Source organism: Terrapene carolina, unplaced genomic scaffold (genome assembly GCF_002925995.2).
Source record: "Terrapene carolina triunguis isolate 2854851 unplaced genomic scaffold, T_m_triunguis-2.0 Scaffold782, whole genome shotgun sequence".
Classification (NCBI taxonomy): Eukaryota; Metazoa; Chordata; order Testudines; family Emydidae; genus Terrapene; species Terrapene triunguis.
In genome coordinates, this window is record NW_020665133.1 from 1,325,472 (window position 1) to 1,343,850 (window position 18,379).

The following is an 18,379-nucleotide window of genomic DNA, read 5'->3' on the forward strand; positions in this document are numbered from 1 at the left end:
GCCTTTTTCCAATCGTCAGGGACCTCCCCCGATCACCACAAATTTTCAAAGATAATGGCCAATGGCTCTGCAATCACATCAGCCAACTCCCTCAGCACCCTTGGGTGCTTTAGATCTGGACCCATGGACTTGTGCACGTCCAGCTTTTCTAAATAGTCCTTAACCTGTTCTTTCACCACTGAGGGCTGCTCACCTCCTCCCCATACTGTGTTGCCCAGTGCAACAGTCTGGGAGCTGACCTTGTCTGTGAAGACCGAGGCAAAAGAAGCATTGAGTACTTCAGCTTTTTCCACATCATCTGTCACTATTCAGTAAGGGTCCCACACTTTCTCTGACCTTCTTCTTGTTGCTAACATACCTGTAGAAACCATTCGTGTTACCCTTCACTTCCCTTGCTAGGTGCAACTCCAATTGTGCCTTGGTCTTCCTGATTACACCCCTGCATGCTCTAGCAATATTTTTATACTCCTCCCTAGTCATCTGTCCAAATTTCCACTTCTTGTAAGCATCCTTTTTGAGTTTAAGCTCATCGAAGATTTAATTGTTAAGCCAAGCTGGTCGCCTGCCATATTTACACACATCGGGATGGTTTGTTCCTGCACCCTCAATAAGGCTTCTTTAAAATACAGCCAGCTCTCCTGGACTCCTTTCCCCCTCTTCTGCTCCAGGGACCCACGTCCAGGGCCGGCTCCAGGTTTTTTGCCGCCCCAAGCAAAAAAAAAGGGGGGGCCGGAGTGCTGCCGCCGGAGCAAAAAAAAAAGGACTGCCGCCCCTTGAGAAGTGCCACCCCAAGCACATGCTTGGAACACTGGTGCCTAGAGCCGGCCCTGCCCACGTCACTCTCAGGACCGCGGCATTGTCTTCACACTGTGAGCTGTGTCACACTCCGTTTCCCCCGCTTGGGCCCTCTCACTATTCTGGGTCCCGGTCCAGGGACTCTGAAGATGGCCCCCACTTGCTCCGTCCCCTCCGACTCCTCTGTAGATCTTCCTGGGCCACTTTCCCAGTACCTTCTTTGCCCTTGCCTCAGGGCCTCAGCCTGCAGATCCCTACAGGCGGCCAGGAACTGTCTTTATCTCCCTGGGTCTCTGCCTGCAGCACTGCTCTGTCCAGGGTGCTTGCTGCCCTCCGCCTGCAAGGCAGCCAGTCCACCTCCCTCCTCAAGCTCCAGTGAGTGACTGAAACTTATATGGGCTCTTCTTATATGGGCCAGCCCAGCCCTGATTGGCTGCTCCTATAAGTCCTTCTGTGATTGGCTGCCTCTTGCGCAGCCTCCCTAGGGCTCTATTAACCCTTGAGATCCCAGTGTGGGGCAGGCGCTCCATCACACTCCCATAATACCTGAGTGCCTCAGACTCTTTGCTGTGCTTACCCTTGCGACATCATGTGAGGGAGGGAAGTCTCCCCAGTCTATTCCTGGGGAACTGAGGCCAGAGAGATTAAGTGACTTGTCCCAGGGCACACAGGGAGTCTGGGTAGGGGCATGGATCAGTGTTCACATCACGCTCCCTGTCAGTACCTGGCCCCAGCCGGGGAAGCTAATGACCCAACCAGCGGGCCAAATTCGGTGATTTAGCCTGGTCACGTGCCACCTGAGGCATGTTGCTCATACACTAAGAAGAAGACAGGGAATTGAATCCAGCTCTCTTAATTATTATCTCTCGATTAATACCCTAACCACTGGGCCACCATCTATTATTACTGGGGAAGCTGGCCATAGAGGCTCTTGGAGATCTCAAAGTTTGTCACATGTGTGTGTCTAACTGGGGTTCTCCCTCTGTGTCCATTTGCCCCCAGGTGGGATATTTGCCCCTCTGATCCTTCTAAGGAACCCTCTTTCTTCTAACCCAGGAATTCTCCCACAATAGTGCATGTAAAACATAGTAAAAGAACCAAAAAAGTGCCACCATGGCTAAACAACAAAGTAAAAGAAGCAGCGAGAGGCAAAAAGGGCATCATTTAAAAAGTGGAAGTTAAATGCTGTTGAGGAAAATAGAAAGGAGCATGAACTCTGGCAAATGAAGTGTAAACATGTAATTAGGAAGGCCAAAAAAGAATTTGAAGAACAGCTAGCCAAAGACTCAAAAAATACCAGCAAAAATATTTTTTAAGTACATCAGAAGCAGGAAGCCTGCTAAACAACCAGTGGGGTCACTGGACAATCAAGATGATACTAAAGGAAGATAAGACAATTGTGGTGAAATGAAATGAATTCTTTGCATCGATTTGGAACAAACTGATAAATTAAACAGTAATAAGTCATCAGGACCAGATGGTATTCACCCAAGAGTTCTGAAGGAACTCAAATGTGAAATTGCAGAACTATTAACTGTGGTATGTAATCTATCATTTAAATCAGCTTCTGTACCAGATGACTGGAGGATAACTAATGTGACACCGATTTTTAAAAAGGGCTCCAGAGGTGATCCCGGCAAATATAGGCCGGTAAGCCTAACTTCAGTACTGGGCAAACTGGTTGAAACTATAGTAAAGAAAAGAATTATCAGACACAGAGATGAACATAATTTGTTGGGGAAGAGTAAACATGTTTTTTGTAAAGGGAAATCATGTCTCACCAATGTACTAGAATTCTTTGAGGGGGTCAACAAACATGTGGACAAGGGTGACCCAGTGGATATAGTGTACTTAGATTTTCAGAAAGCCTTTGACAAGGTCCCTCACCAAAGGCTCTTAAGCAAAGTAAGCTGTCATGGGATAAGAGGGAAGGTACTCTCATGGATCAGTAACTGGTTAAAAGATAGGAAACAAAAGGTAGGAATAAATGGTCAGTTTTCAGAATGGAGAGAGGTAAATAGTGGTGTCCCCCAGGGGTCTGTACTGGGACCAGTCCTATTCAACATATTCATAAGGATCTGGAAAAAGGAGTAAACAGTGAGATGGCAAAATTTGCAGATGATACAAAACTTCTCAAGATAGTTAAGTCCAAAGCAGACTGCAAAGAGTTACAAAGGGATCTCACAAAACTTAATTCTCTGAAAACATCCACGCAATGTGCTGCGGCAGTCAAAAAAAGCAAACAGAATGTTGGGAATCATTAAGAAAGAGGTAGATATCAAGACAGAAAATATCATATTGCCTCTATATAAATCCATGGTATGCTCACATCTTGAATACTATGTGCAGGTCTGGTCACCCCAACTCAAAAAAGATATATTGGAATAGAAAAAGGTACAGAAAAGGGCAATAAAAATGATTAGGGGTATGGAACGGCTTCTGTATGAGGAGAGATTAACAAGACTGGGACTTTTCAGCTTGGAAAAGATGACTAAGGGGCAGGGTGACCAGATGTCCTGTTTTTAAAGGGACAGTCCCATTTTTGGGGACTTTTTCTTATATAGGCGCCTATTACCCCTCACCCCCTGTCCCGTTTTTTCATGATTGCTATCTGGTAACCCTACTAAGGGGGGGGGGATATGATAGAGGCCTATAAAATCATGACTGGTGTAGAGAAATTAAATAAGGAAGTGTTATTTACCCCTTCTCATAACACAAGAACTAGGGGTCACCAAATGAAATTATGGTGGGGCAGGTCTCTGGCCTGTGCTACACACAGGGCTGGCTCCAGCTTTTTTGCTGCCCCAAGCAGCGAAGCAACAAGAAAAAAAATTAAAAAAAGCCGCGATTGGCGGCACTTCGGCGACAGCTCTACCGCGCTGCTTCATTCTTCGGCGGCAATTAGGAAGCGGGTCCTTCCCTCCGAGAGGGACTGAGGGAACTGCCGCCAAATTGCTGCCAAAGACACCTGCTTCCTTCGCTGGTGCCTGGAGCCGGCACTGGCTACACAGGAGGTCAGATTAGATGATCACAGTGGGCCCTTCTGGCCTTGGAATCTCTGCATCTAAGTTACTTAGCTGCTGCCACCATTAGCCATAACTTGCCTGGGCAGGATGGAAGCTGTTCCCAGTTCCCGACCGATGCTGTGGTCTGGGTTATATTTTTCTGCCAGCCCCCAGATCTGCGCACACCAAGCCCACGTGGGTCAGGATCCTGGGTCTATGGGAGGTCTGTTGAGAGTGGCAATGAGAAGAGCAGTGTGGCCAGTGCAGCTTTGAAGGTTGTATGTGAAACGACGGCCATAGATTCCAGCCTATGGCATGGCACTGGGTGTCTCTGGGCTGGGCATGAGCGGACACCAGCCTCACTGGTGCTGCCTGAAGAGTTTGTCTTAAGGGAACATTGTTTTCCAAGGTGGTGTCTCTAAAGACACCTGCCAGTTACATAGAGCCACAGCTAACTCCAGCCCACCCACCCTGGGTATACCCACCTCCCGGCACACCTATGCCCCCCACCTCCCTCTGAACCCAGCCATGCCCTTACCCCATTCACCCCATGCCCCACCCACCTCCCTTTGCAATCACCCCCAGCACTTAGTCACCCCAACACACCCCTCAGCTCCACCCACTTCCCTTTGTAACCACTCAGACTTGACCTACCTGTACCCAGCCCCTTCCCACTCCCCACCCAACACACCCTGTACCCCCCGACACACCCATGACTCCCACCTATAGCTCCAGCACCAGCCACCCTCATTTCCCAGGCCCGACCCCTCATTCACCTGGAGCTGCACATGGCCCCCTTGTGTCCCATAGAAAGGCTGCCGGGGTGCTGGGGTCCAGTCCCGCCCCAGCACCCTGCAGGATTTGTCCCAGGCCAGGATCGCTCTCAATCACAGCCGGACCTGGCCACACTCAGATCAGTTTATAAATTCCATTTTTATTTGGATTGAACATAAAAAAAAAAAGGAAACCCAAACCCACACTGGTCTGATGCTACATCCAGGCTGTAGAGGCGTGAGTGCATGTGGTGGTCAGGGATGGACACGGGGAGGGAGCACACAGAGGTGACATGGGACAAGAGGGCTGTGTCAGGAAGGCAGTTCAGAAGTGGCTCTCCAGACAGGACACAGAGGGGCTGAGAGCTGAGGCAGCCCCCCTCTTAAAGAGGGGTGGTGATGTGATCAAGGACAGACTATGGCCAGCTACATTCTGCAATGGATGACTATCTTTGGGGCCCAGAGGGTTACTGGGCTAATAACCCAGCTGTAATACAGCACTTTTCATCAGGGGAAGCATCATTATCTCCATTTTACAGCTGGGGAAACTGAGGCACAGAGACTTACCTAAGATCACCCAGTAGGCCAGTGACATAGCTGGGAATAGAACCCAAGTCCCAGTCCACTGGTCTGTCCACTAGGCTACACTGGAAGATGGGGGCAATTGGGCAAGTCTATAGGACAGTCCCAGCGGGGGCTGAACAGGCCAAAAGCAGATGAGTCACGCATAGTGTGAGCTCCCTCGGCGAGCCTGGATGCCCCTTTCTGATAGGGAGCTTTGTCACACCCTGGCACAAGCAGCTAGGGAATGTCTCACATGTGGATTTTCTGATGGCAATGGGGCCTGAGTTGCAGTACAGACTGAGTGTAAAACCTGATGATTCCTGCAGCCTGTCTTTGCCAATGCCCCCCACCCAGGGCCATATACAACAGGCTTCCTGATGACAACAGCACACAGCTGGGGTGAAAAGTGTGTGGTTTCTGGGACATGTGGAGATGGTTATGGGGAGATGGTGCTACAGCTAGTGGTGGAATCCAGCCCTTGTTATTGAGGTCCATGCAATGCCCGAATCTCAAATAGAAAATCTCGATGAGTGTGTATTGCTTACAGGATGATTTGGTTTATCATAAATATAGAGATATAGAATATATTATATATCTGATAGGCCTCTAATCTCCGGTTATAAAAGCACACGCTATTGCATCACTCAGACTGAGGGGGGGACTCCATGCACGGTACATGCACTTTTGTTTTAATCTAAATGTTCCGCAAACAGCCATGCGAGTCCAGGTGACCTCTCTTGCCCCGAGGCGAGTGGGAGCCGCCCCAGGGGAACCCATGCGCTCAGCAGACACGATGGCCCCATCTCCTGGAAGGGCGTTCCCAGCGGAGGAGGGGAAGGGCGGATGTGGGTGAGGAGTTGGTGGGTGTGCACAGGACACGTTCCATGGAGGAATAATTTGGTTTTTTCCTCCCCCCTTTGTGTATATATTCTATAATATATATATATATATATTTATATATGTCTGTCTGTCTTTGTTCTTCTGGTAAGCAGTCTGTCTGTCTGGGCTACTTCATCCCGCTCCTCAGCACCTGATTGGCAGCAATCAGCATGACACTGATGATGAAAGCGATGGCGAAGGCGCAGATGAGGCTCTTCCGGACGCACGTCTGTCGGATTTGCTGGTTCGAGCAGGCTGGGGGGGGGGGGGGGGGGGAGGAGAGAGAGGAAGGGGAGATGCAGGTTAGTTTGGTGTCCTCTGTCACTCCCCTAGTCCCAGGCTCATCTGAAAGATTCACCCACACCCTTCATACACAGTGACTTCAGGCAGCCTTCTGCTTCCTTCCGTTTGCTCTCCCTGCTTGCAGCCCTTCTGGCTAGGAAGTTCCTGTCCTGGCATCCCCTTCCTGGGATGCTGCAGGTGCGGGAGTCACTGTGCAGGCTCCCTCCTCGATGCCCTGGCATGGTGCTTTGCCACTTGGCATGCAGAGCGGCAGCTGGCCCTCAAAGCACCCAAGTGGCCTCCTCCTGCATTAAAATTCCGAGCAGCCCAGAGCCAGAGTCACTTTCTTAATTAAAATTTAAAAAAAAGGAGTAATAGGGCTCAGTCTCTCTAGCTGGCGCAGTCCCTGGTTCCTCAGGGAGAGGCATCGGGCAGCGTGTCAGCGCCTTTCCTCACCCAGAAGGCCTGTGATGTTGGGTACTCGCAAAAGTCACCATGTTCTAGATGCACAAAGATCCCAATGGTCTCTGCAGTGGATGAGGGTAGAGACTGTACTGCTTTTACTGAATCATAGCCTTTGTGGGGCAGCAATATCCACAGGCCATGTGGGTGTGGAACCCGGTGATCTCCACCAGCCACATGTGCATGGAATGTGGTGATCGCCAGTGTGTGTGGATGCTGTATGGTAATATAGAATCATAGAATCATAGAATATCAGGGTTGGAAGGGACCTCAAGAGGTCATCTAGTCCAACCCCCTGCTCAAAGCAGGACCAATTCCCAACTAAATCATCCCAGCCAGGGCTTTGTCAAGCCGGGCCTTAAAAACCTCCAAGGAAGGAGACTCCACCACCTCCCTAGGTAACGCATTCCAGTGCTTCACCACCCTCCTAGTGACATAGTGTTTCCTAATATCCAACCTGGACCTCCCCCACTGCAACTTGAGACCATTGCTCCTTGTTCTGTCATCTGCCACCACTGAGAACAGCCGAGCTCCATCCTCTTTGGAACCCCCCCTCAGGTAGTTGAAGGCTGCTATCAAATCCCCCCTCATTCTTCTCTTCTGGAGACTAAACAATCCCAGTTCCCTCAGCCTCTCCTCATAAGTCATGTGCTCCAGACCCCTAATCATTTTTGTTGCCCTCCGCTGGACTCTTTCCAATTTTTCCACATCCTTCTTGTAGTGTGGGGCCCAAAACTGGACACAGTATTCCAGATGAGGCCTCACCAATGTCGAATAAAGGGGAACGATCACGTCCCTCGATCTGCTGGCAATGCCCCTACTTATACAGCCCAAAATGCCGTTAGCCTTCTTGGCAACAAGAGCACACTGTTGACTCATATCCAGCTTCTCGTCCACTGTGACCCCTAGGTCCTTTTCTGCAGAACTGCTACCTAGCCATTCGGTCCCTAGTCTGTAGCAGTGCATGGGATTCTTCCGTCCTAAGTGCAGGACTCTGCACTTATCCTTGTTGAACCTCATCAGGTTTTTTTTGGCCCAATCCTCTAATTTGTCTAGGTCCCTCTGTATCCGATCCCTACCCTCTAGTGTATCTACCACGCCTCCTAGTTTAGTGTCATCTGCAAACTTGCTGAGAGTGCAGTCCACACCATTCTCCAGATCATTAATAAAGATATTAAACAAAACCGGCCCCAGGACGGACCCTTGGGGCACTCCGCTTGAAACCGGCTGCCAACTAGACATGGAGCCATTGATCACTACCCGTTGAGCCCGACGATCTAGCCAGCTTTCTATCCACCTTACAGTCCATTCATCCAGCCCATACTTCTTTAACTTGGTGGCAAGAATACTGTGGGAGACCGTATCAAAAGCTTTGCTAAAGTCAAGGAATAACACATCCACTGCTTTCCCCTCATCCACAGAGCCAGTTATCTCATCATAGAAGGCAATTAGGTTAGTCAGGCACGACTTCCCCTTGGTGAATCCATGCTGACTGTTCCTGATCACTTTCCTCTCCTCTAATTGATTCCTTGAGGACCTGTTCCATGATTTTTCCAGGGAAAATATTTGTGACCTCTGTGGTGTACATGTGACTAGACAGGGTGACATGTCTGAAACATGAAGTATATATGGGTAGATGTGTGTAGAATACAGGGAGTACGGGGAGCTCAGAAGCTTCTATGTGTACATGCCCAGAATGTGATGACTTGACATTCTCTTGGGTGTGCTGGGGAATAGGGTGTGGACAGGGGAGCAACATATTAATCAGCCATATTTGTTGGCCTCACATTGAGAGCAGTAGCCAATCAGTGCAGAGGAATTTACTGCAGCTAATCAGAGCAGATATATTTGCATAATTGTAATATATCTACTCAAGAAAGTACAAAGCCCTACGCTGTGATTGCCTAACAATGCTGTGATTGTCAGCCAATCAGAACACTGGGATTTGCATACTGTACCGTGACTGATAAATAACTCTATAGTCATACAACTCAGAACTCCTCTGCCAATCAGAGTGCAGGGAATCCCCTAATGAGAGAGGAGTGTACAGTTAGAAATCAGTAAGTGCACTTTGATTCCCTTAGGCAATTACATTGCTGCATGATAAGACCTTACGTTACCCATTATCAAAATGCAGCCATCTCTGGGGCGGAACAGGCCAGCTGTCCTTCTAGACATTAGCTTCTGCCATGGCCCCTCTTATTTGTCTCCTCTCTAAACTAAACAGCCCGAGATCCTTTCAATCTCTCCTTGTATGGGATTTTCTCCAGGGCTGCAATCATTTTTGTCATTCCCTGTGCTGACAGGCTGTATACCTCGTCCTGGCTCTGAAAGGGGGATGTGAGCCTGGGAGACCAATTACCTTGCCTGGCTGCACCTGGAGGGTGGACCAGGCCTTATTAAGGGTGAAGCCTAGCTGGGGAAGAGCTGGGTGATGACTATAAAGACAGGAAGCCTGCAGCAGCAGGGGGGTCCTGCAGGGAGAGAGGGAAAGGAACTTGGCAGTCTAGGACCAGAGATTGGTGAGACTGTGGGGAACAGTATGGCTCCTGCAGGCTGATGAGGAAGCCTGGTGGGGAACCTGGAAGACACAGGTCTGGAGCAAGCCCTTGTGGCCAGCCCTGACCCAAAGGCAGGCACTGGACCTCTGGGGAGAAGCCCTAGATGGTGCGCAGTGTTACAAAGAGCCCAGAGAGGTGCTGGGGGAGAGGCTTATGACAACAAGGAGACCAGGGAGGCACTGGAATGTGTTTGAAGGGGGTATTGTGGGGCCCCTTGATGTTGCTATTTAAAAGCCAGACAGCCTTCCAGGAGTCTGGGGCTAGACAGACCCCTGGAAAATCTTGTATTTTAAGTGTTTTAAAGAAGTAAAATTTGGGTTCTGTCAGTATTTTGCTGTGATTTCTATAAAGGATGAAAACAGCTCTGCTGCTGTTGCTCTGCTTAGCATGGATTAACCTGGGACCTATCTCTGCCTTCCTGGCAACAATTTGGGATCCCTTGAAGAGCGGTTGGGGGTGGGGAGGCAAACATCCCCTCTGCCTTGGCGGTACTGGTCCTGGTCCAGAGGGCGGATGTGAAAAGGCCACTCAACTCAGACTGCACAAAACCTGCCTGTAGCTCAGAGCGCTGGGCAAAGCCAAGGTCTCCAAGGACCCCCACCCACGCATGGCTTGACCGTCTCATGCTCCTGGGTCGCCCTCTGACCTGAGAGGGGGGAGTCAGGCCGGGGGGGCTTGGAGAGGGACAGCCCAGAGTCCCATGGAGGATGGGAAGCCCCGTATTAGCTCATGATGCATCACAACAAGCCTACTGGCCTACTCCCTGCTTCTCCAGACAACTCTGTAGGGGCAAGGTGGCTGATGAGGGCAGGTGACAGGGGAACAGGGACTGCAAGTATGGCTTGCTCCTTACCGTGGTCTGCAGGGCTGGCCCCCAACATTTTGGCACCTGAGGCGGGGAGCTCAAATGACGCCCCCATGACCCCTCGTTTAGGCCAAAACTTTGAAAGGTCTCAATTCTGCCTTCTTCCTGATCCACTCCTCTCATGGTACTGCTCTGCTGCCAACCCCAATAAAGGAGAACTAACAACTTAAAATGCCTTGTTCAAAAATTTTAAGTAACACTTAACTTTCAAATGCCTGAACAGCAAATGTAACTTTTCTTGTCTGCATAGTAAACACTGGCATTTTTATCTGTTTGAATAATCAAAGTGGTGCTTTCCGCACCTTCTTGGCTGCAAAGATTTGAACTGCTTCCTGCTGAAGGTCCACGGTCTGGGCCAGCTCATGCTCTATTGAGATGGTTGCAAGGCCAACCAGCCTCTCCTGTGTCATTGTGGAGCGTAGATGTGTTTTTGTTAACTTCAGCTTGGAGAAGCTGCGTTCTCCATTGGCAACTGTTACAGGAAGGGTTAGAAGTATGTGCAGAGCAACAAAAGCATTTGGAAAGAGGGAGGTCATCTTATTTGTGCACGTATATTCCAGAACAGGCTTTGGAGTTGATCCTGCTGGAATGTATCTTGAAAGGGCTTTCAGTTCATCACCTAATTCACTCGCATCAATATCGCGCACGTCATCATGTGTCAACACTGTCTCTAGTGCCCTGCATTGCTGGTGTAGGTCTTCTTCAGGTATAGTGAGGAGTTTTGGAATATCATATACAACATCCCAAATATACTGCTGTGTTCCTTGAGCTGCATGAAACATTCTTCAACTGAGTGTATCACACAATCTAGCACCTGGTTAAAGAATTCAACTTTGAATTGTTGTTTGGGGTCTCTTATGGGATTATCCCGTGCCTCGTAATGAAAATGTCTTCTTCTTTGGTGACTCTTGTATTCTTGAATGGGTGGGAAAATAGCTTCAGTGTGAAGTTCCTCGGCCAACTTCTGTGCACTCTTCAGAATGTTTTGAAATCCCTCATCTGACCGGTAAAACTGTAGGTATGACTTTGCTTTGTCCAGTTGTTCCATTGCTCCAGATATATCAAAGTCAACACCTTGGAGTCTCTTACTTACAACATTTATTTCAAACAGTATGTCATGCCACAACATTAAGCCACACAGAAATTTGAAGTTATGTATGTTTCTGGTGATTCCATTTCCCTCTGCCAGTGTTCTCCCACGAACAGTTCCTGTCATAGCATTATCCTCCATACTGGCAACTATGGCATCATCTATCTTCCCAATTTGGTGTTTGATAGGTTTTATTGCCTCCACTCGACTTTCCCATTGTGTGGCACTCAGTGGTTTCAGTGTCAGAGAGGATGTTCCCAGATGTTGCTGCAAAATTTGCCATCGATGAATTGATGCAGAGAAAAATACATAGATGCTTTGAATTACATTAAAAAATTCAGCAGCCTCAGTAGAAACTGATGCTGCATCACTGACCACCAAGTTCAATGAATGAGAACTGCATGGGACAAAAAAAACTCGAGGGTTTAACCACTCACATCCTCCCTGGGGCCGGAAGGCTCACCGTGAACATTTGTGTCTATGACTCTCAGGAGAGCTCCTTCCTGCTTAGATAGAAAAGCTTCCTTTGCTTGCTTTCTTTTTCAGAGGGGCGTTTTCTTCTTTCACTCATGACTGTGGTTCTGTGCCAGCTATAGTGGCTCTCAACACTCAATTGAAGGGGACAAATAAGCGGGCTGGTAGCAGGGCCTGAGTGAGGGAAGATATCAGCATCTTAAGGGCCTAACTGGCTCCTACTACTTCAATTGACTGCCTGTTCTCCTCAAGTGGGTTCAGGGAAGCAGCAGGAGACAGGAAGCTCCCTGAGAAGCTGGTGTGAATCAGTCCAGGCTCCTGGGGGTGCCAGAGAGGTACATAAGAGGCTCCTCCTCCTCTCTCTCCCTGCAGCTCCTGCTGCTTTCTGTTATTCCCTCTCACCTTTTCTCCTGCCTGCCTGTTATGTCTCTTGTGCCCTCCTTCCTCCAGCACAGCACTCCACCATCTCTGTGCATCTAGAGCAGAGAGAATACATATGCACCCGCAGCAGACACAATTTTCTACATTCTGGGTCCTAGTGGTGCCCCCCCACAGTCTGGCACCTGAGGCGGCTGCCTCAGTTCGCCTCATGGTAAGGCCAGCCCTGTCTGGCTGCTCCAGGCAGCACCAGAGATGGACAGCAAGCCCCTGGACGCTGATTGTAAGCTCCTTGGGGCAGTGTCGAGTTCTGTGTCTGTACGGAGCCTAGGACCATGGGGCTTGGGCCACGCTCCTAGGCGCTATGGTACCAATAGTGAGCGGCAGTGCCTGGGGCTGCCAGGGCTGGGGAAGGGTCACTTACGCTCCACATCGACGGGGCACTCCTCGGCATTGCCCATGTGGCTTTCCTCCTCCGTCATGATGATGTTCTCAATGTCCTTCATGGACAGGTGTTCGCAGAAGGTGTCGTAGAGCAACCGCTTCAGCTCATCCACCGTCAGCTTCTGCATGTCGCACTGCGGCAAGGGGAAGCAGCACACAGACCCCTCAGGGGGGGATTGCAAGAACCGCCCCATGTTCACGTGATCTCCCCTGGGCATCATGTGACTTCCAGCTGTGTGTCATGGGGAGCAGCGCCTGGCATGGCTGTCACTGATCAGTCACCACCACACACCTCCGGTCACGCAGGCCGCAGCACAGCAGCTGCTGATCTCACACGGGGCGCTGGACTGGCATGTTGCCAGCTGCCCCCAGAGAGCACAGGCCTGGCACCGTGGTCCCCAAAACCTGGCCATCATGCAGCACGTGTGGTGTCATGGCTGTCATGTGACCTCACCATTGAGGGCAGGGACACATTGACCCCGGTGCTGGCAGTAGGGAGGAAGGGGAGCCAGGGGAGGCCCACAGTGTGGTTGACAAGCATGATGGCAATGTCACAGATAGGCAGCTGCCCTGCCAGAGTAATGGCTGGAGCAAAGACTAGACTGTTGTGCCCTAGTCACACTGACACCAGGAGCTCTTTGCTCCTATAGGGCTGGAGTCATGAGTCAGGGGCCCTGAGTCCAGTTTTCCCATCAGGGCCCTGACTGTCTCCTTTTTAGGAGTTGAAGCACAAAAAGGAAAACCCACCAACCAGGGAAATGAAACTAAGCCCTACCCTGGGTTCTGCAGTGTGAGCGTGCAGCAGGTGTGATGTGTCCAAGGAAGGCTGATGAGCCACCCAGAGGAGAGGCTCCTGGAGATGCTAAAGATGGGCGAATTGGGCTCCTGGGGGGCAGTGCAAATCAGAAAGAGGCCAGGCTGTACCCTGCTGTAACCCCACTGAGACTAACGGGGCTGGGCCAAAGGCAGGGTTGATCCAGAGGCAGCAAGTGACAGCTGCTCGTGTCAAAACAAAGCTAAGTCACATTAAAGAAGATGCTCCCCTAAGGTGTTTCTCTCGTGAGCAAGGGAGGAGTGGGCATGAGGCAGGCCCATGGCTTGCTCCTTCACTTCTCTGGTGTACAGAAAGTAGATCTGGCTTTCCAGAAAGGAGGCGTGGTCAAGGCCAACTCCCTCCCATCCCCAGAATCCCTTCCAAGAACAGCAAGTGGGGTTTTCAGTAGACACAGGTGCTGGGGTGGGTGATGGGTTGGGGAATAGGGTCACTGCTGGAGGGGTGGGACGGTGTATGGTAAGGGTGGGCTCATTGATGGGGGGGCGTGTGGTGGAGGGAGGGGGTCAGTGCTCTTTGGGGGGGCTCTCTGGCTGGGCTTGTGGCAATTGTCATTGCAACGTCTGTGAAACACAACCTGTGCTGCCTAGTGTCACCACTAGGGGCTCCCTAAGACCAGGCGTGGACAGGGCAGTCATGGCAGAGTCTGCTGAGCACGCTGCAGTGACACAGGGCACATCCGGGGTGTGGACGATGCGCTGACAATGGCCACCAGTGGATGGTGTATGCACTGGAGTGCTGGCTGTTGAGTGTCCAGGGCAGTTACACACCTTGCTGGGGTACAAGGCTGCGGTGTGTCCGTGCTGCACCACAGGCAGGGTAGGAGCAGTGGGGTCAGCACAGGTTCCCTGGGGAGTCACATGAGCATTCCTTGGGCACGTCAGTTGTTACCTCTCCTGCCTCCGCCTTCGTTCCCTTTATCCGCTCCTCTCCCCCTCAGGCTGTCTGCTTACCTGATCGCACTGACCCCATCAGCTGCCCCTTGGTGCTATTTGGAATAGAGAGGGTCCACGTTGGAGCCTGCTGTGGCTGGTACAGGCAGTGACTGTTTGCTGGGGCCCCCGTAAATGAGGAACTCACACGGGTGCTGTCCTACCAGAGCCTCTTCTCTGTATGGTGCATCTGCCCGCCCCCTACCCCGCCCCCCCCAACACTGGCTGCTCCTTCCATGGCAGATTCCCAGGGGCCTGGGGGGAGAACAGGGAGCAGTCTGTACTTCTTGGCCTGGAGTAACTTTGGGATCTGCTCTCCCTCTATGTCCATGATTCCCCCACCCCAGGTTTGGGGATCTCAAGAGGAGGTGTGAGGGTGTGGAGAGGGCCACGGATGAGGCACCAGTTACCTTCCAGAAGACGGTGTCGAAGTCTGTGCCATGGAACTTCTTGGGGATCCCCGAGGTGGAGAGCTTGGGCCCCAGCAACGTCACAAACTCCTCAAAATCCACCTGCCCGTCCCCTGGGAAAGAAAGAGGCATGAGTTACCACTCCCGGGTGCAGGTTGGACACTCATTGGAGCTCTGTCTTCTCTCCCCCTTTGGTGCCCTGTGTATACATTTTCCAGCCAAACCCAAACTGGAACATTGTTTTCAATTAAAAGTCGAATTTCCTTCTGAGAACATCGACAAAATGATTTCCCCATGTTGTCAAACTGGGGGGGGGGGAAGGGCTCCCCTGTTTTCTGACCCATGCTAATGGTTTGCCCTGGGGGGTGGCAATCACGGACCCCCCTGGGGCTGCTGATCCAGGGGTTCCATGTCTGGCATGGGTATGTGGCCAGTGTGATTTGCTGGGGGTGGGGGTGGGGAATCCTGCCCATTCCCCAGGCCTCGCTGGGGAGATCCACCCCTCCGCCCCCTCAGTGCTGCCTCTTCCCATCAACCACCAGCAGGGGGCACCGGCACTAGAGGGCCTGTGGAACGGGCCAAATCCCTCCCTAGCCTCTCCTCCCCTCCCACAAGTCCTATGGGACCCAATAGCCAGGGCCGGTGCAAGGAAGTTTTGCGCCCTAGGAGAAACTTCCACCTTGCGCCCCCCCCAGCTAACCCCGCCCCCCCGTGGCAGCTAACCCAGCCCCCCACTCGGGAAGCCCGCCCCCTTCCCCGCAGAAGCTAACCCCGCCTGGGGAGACTCCCCCCGCAGCAGCTAATCCCGCCTGGGGAGCCCGCCCCAGCTCACCTCCACTCACCTCCACTCCACCTCCTCGCCTGAGCGGGCTTTTAGGTGCCCCCAATCACTAGGTGCCCTAGGCGGCCGCCTAGTTTGCCTAAATGGTTGCACCGGCCCTGCCAATAGCTATGGAAGAAGAACTGAAGAGGAGCGAGACAGAGGGTGGTAAAGGGAGAATGGGATAAAAGGAACTTGTAAGAGAATCAGGTGTGGGGGCAGGGGAGACTGATCCTGAGCAGAGCAAGATGCCGGGGTACGTGGAAACAAGGGCCTGATTTGCATTGCCCAACACCTAGAACTGTGCAAAGGGGCATGAAATGCTCCCGGTCAGATTGAGTAGCTTTTCCCACCCACTCTGTGCTGGTGTCGGTGAGAATCAGGCCCAGGGCGGGAAGCAGTGGAGATGGGGACTTGCAGAAAGGCAGCAGAGCGTGTCCTAAAGAAAAGAGGCTGAACTTGGATGAAAGAGTGAGGAGCTCAGGGCTCAATGGCCAAAAGCACTCTGCGGGGGCAGCCCGGGGCTGTGAGGCAGGAGCACAGTCGGAGACAGGGGCAGTGAGATTCGAGTGGGTGAGAGGTTGGCACAGTTTGAACAGAAAGGTTCATTTTCAATGAAAAACTGGCACTTTCCCCAAAATGATTCGTTTTTTCAAGAAAAATCATCAACACTGTCAAAATATTATTTGTGCTGTGGTAGCGCCTCAGAACCCCGGCCCTGGCCTGGCGCCTGTTGCGCTAGGCACTGTACACACCCAGAACAAAGGGGCCGTCCCTGCCCCAAGAGCTTACCATCTGATGTAAATCTTCTGGGATTTATTTTCAAAAAAGCTCCTGCCCTTCCCCCCTCCTTGATATTTTGGGTTGAAATGTTTTACCAAAGGTTAATTTTTTGATAATCATTTCTGTGGTGTTTTCAATATTCAATTTTAAATAAGTAAATACAAAATTTTGCATAGATGAAAAATGGGTCAGTTTTGAACCCTTCAGACAGCTTTGAAGTTCTGACCGGGCCGGAGCTCTGCCCAGTGGCTTTTGTGCCCCCCCGTCCCCCTGGCTCAAAGGACGCTGTGAGTGGTAATGCTCTGTTGCACAGTTCACACAGCAGGGTTGGCTGCTTGTGCCAAACCCTGATTTCCAAATGCAGCCCTGTTAATGGGTCAGATACAGTCTCTGGGCTGGTGCTGGGGAATCCCCCGCTGATCAACACAGCACAGAGCATCCATGCTGCGTGAGGACATGCCATTGCATAGCAATATCTGTGGCAGCCGGGAGGGACGGGCGACATGGGGGACAGAGGCAGGGATAGTGTGAGCCACATGGGCACTATGGATTAAGCCATCGGCATCAAGCGAGGGACCTGACCAGTCAGTGTGAGCATGGGCTCCTGCCTATCATGTGGCTCGAAGGGTAAGCGAGAAGGAGAGAGCGTGATGCAAAGGAGATGTAAAGAGATGACAGGCAGAAAGATGGGAGGGAAATAGAATGGAGTGAAGGAGAGAGAGACAGCTAGGACAGAGAAAAAAGAAGAGAACAATCCGAGTGAGAGAGACATGAGCAGAGGAGATAGGGAACGATCTCAGCCGGAGATGACCCTCTGCTCATCTTGTGAGAACAATTGATCACCATCCTCTTTTTAATAACCCTTAACATATTTGAAGAATGTTATCAGGTTCCCCCCTCAGTCCTCTTTTCTCCAGACTAAACATAGCCCTTTTTTTAACCTTCCCTCACATGTCAGGTTTTCTAAACCTTTGATCATTTCTGTAGCTCTCTTATCTGCCTGTACTTTAGACATGTCCCTAGGACACAGACACTGGGTCAGATTGGCACAGACCCTGGGTTTTTTCCGCCTTCCTCTGGTGAGTGGGGCATGGATCACTTGCAGGTTTAAACTAGTGTAAATGGTGAATTCTCTGTAACCTGAAGTCTTTAAACCATGATGTGAGGATGTCAGTAACTCAGCCAGAGGTTAGGGGTCTGTTACAGCAGTGGGTGGGTGGGGTTCTGTGGCCTGCAATATGCAGGTGGCCAGATTTAGGTGATCATGATGGTCCCTTCTGGCCTTAAAGTCTGAGTCTAAGAGTCATGGTAACTGTGCAAAAGCCTCTGATTGGCTCTCCCTCCGCTGCCCCAGAGCAAGCAGGTATGGAGGTCCCATTAGGGAAATGTGCTCCTGGGCTCACGCAGCAGGAAGGCCAATACACTGGAGACTAGTGGGCAGTGAGACAGGGCCGCAGCCTCCTTCTGGGACTTGCTAATATCCATCCCAGAGATCTGGGGCCTGTGCCAGCAAAGCCAGCAGCCTCTGGGTAATTATTAGGGGAAGGGATGCCAGCATTAATTCTCTCCTTTATGCTGATAACTTCCTTCGGCTGTCACTGAGAGAGTAGGGCCCTCTCCAGAACTGCAGCACGCCAGCAGGATCAGACACTAAGAGGACACTCAGAGACAAAAAACCCAAAGGTCACAGGGCTCCCTGAACTGTTGCCAGCAAAGGACAAGAAGAAACTCTGATCCCACCTCATTGCTAAGGTTCTGAGACACAAGGAAAGGGCTGAGCTGGAGAGCAGAGCCTGGGGCAGATGGTGCGCTTCTGTGACAATGCCGCTGGTGAGCTGGGGATCAGAACCTGGGGAGGGATTACCAGGGAAAATGGGACATCTGAGCTCTGGGGATGCTGCAGGAGGAGCGCTACTACAAGGGGATGGGAAGCTGGAGCACCAGTATGTTTAACCAGTCCAGAAAGGAAAGATGTTAGCTAACAAGGCCGAGTCTCTTCTAGGAACAGAGTGGTATTTAAAACTACCCCC

The 18,379-nt window shown here is 51.2% G+C and overlaps 1 protein-coding gene across 1 annotated transcript in view; it reads right to left on the bottom strand.

Annotated features, from left to right (window-relative positions):
• Nucleotides 1-6,143: 6,143 nt before the first annotated feature.
• CABP7 (calcium binding protein 7) overlaps nucleotides 6,144-18,379 on the bottom strand; it is a 79,517-nt gene continuing 67,281 nt past the window's right edge. The window contains exons 3-5 of the mRNA XM_024208313.2: nucleotides 14,747-14,859; nucleotides 12,553-12,706; nucleotides 6,144-6,271 (exon numbers count right to left, since the gene is read on the bottom strand). Coding sequence (XP_024064081.1) covers nucleotides 6,144-6,271; nucleotides 12,553-12,706; nucleotides 14,747-14,859 — 395 coding nt within the window. The remainder of the gene's footprint in view (nucleotides 6,272-12,552; nucleotides 12,707-14,746; nucleotides 14,860-18,379) is intronic.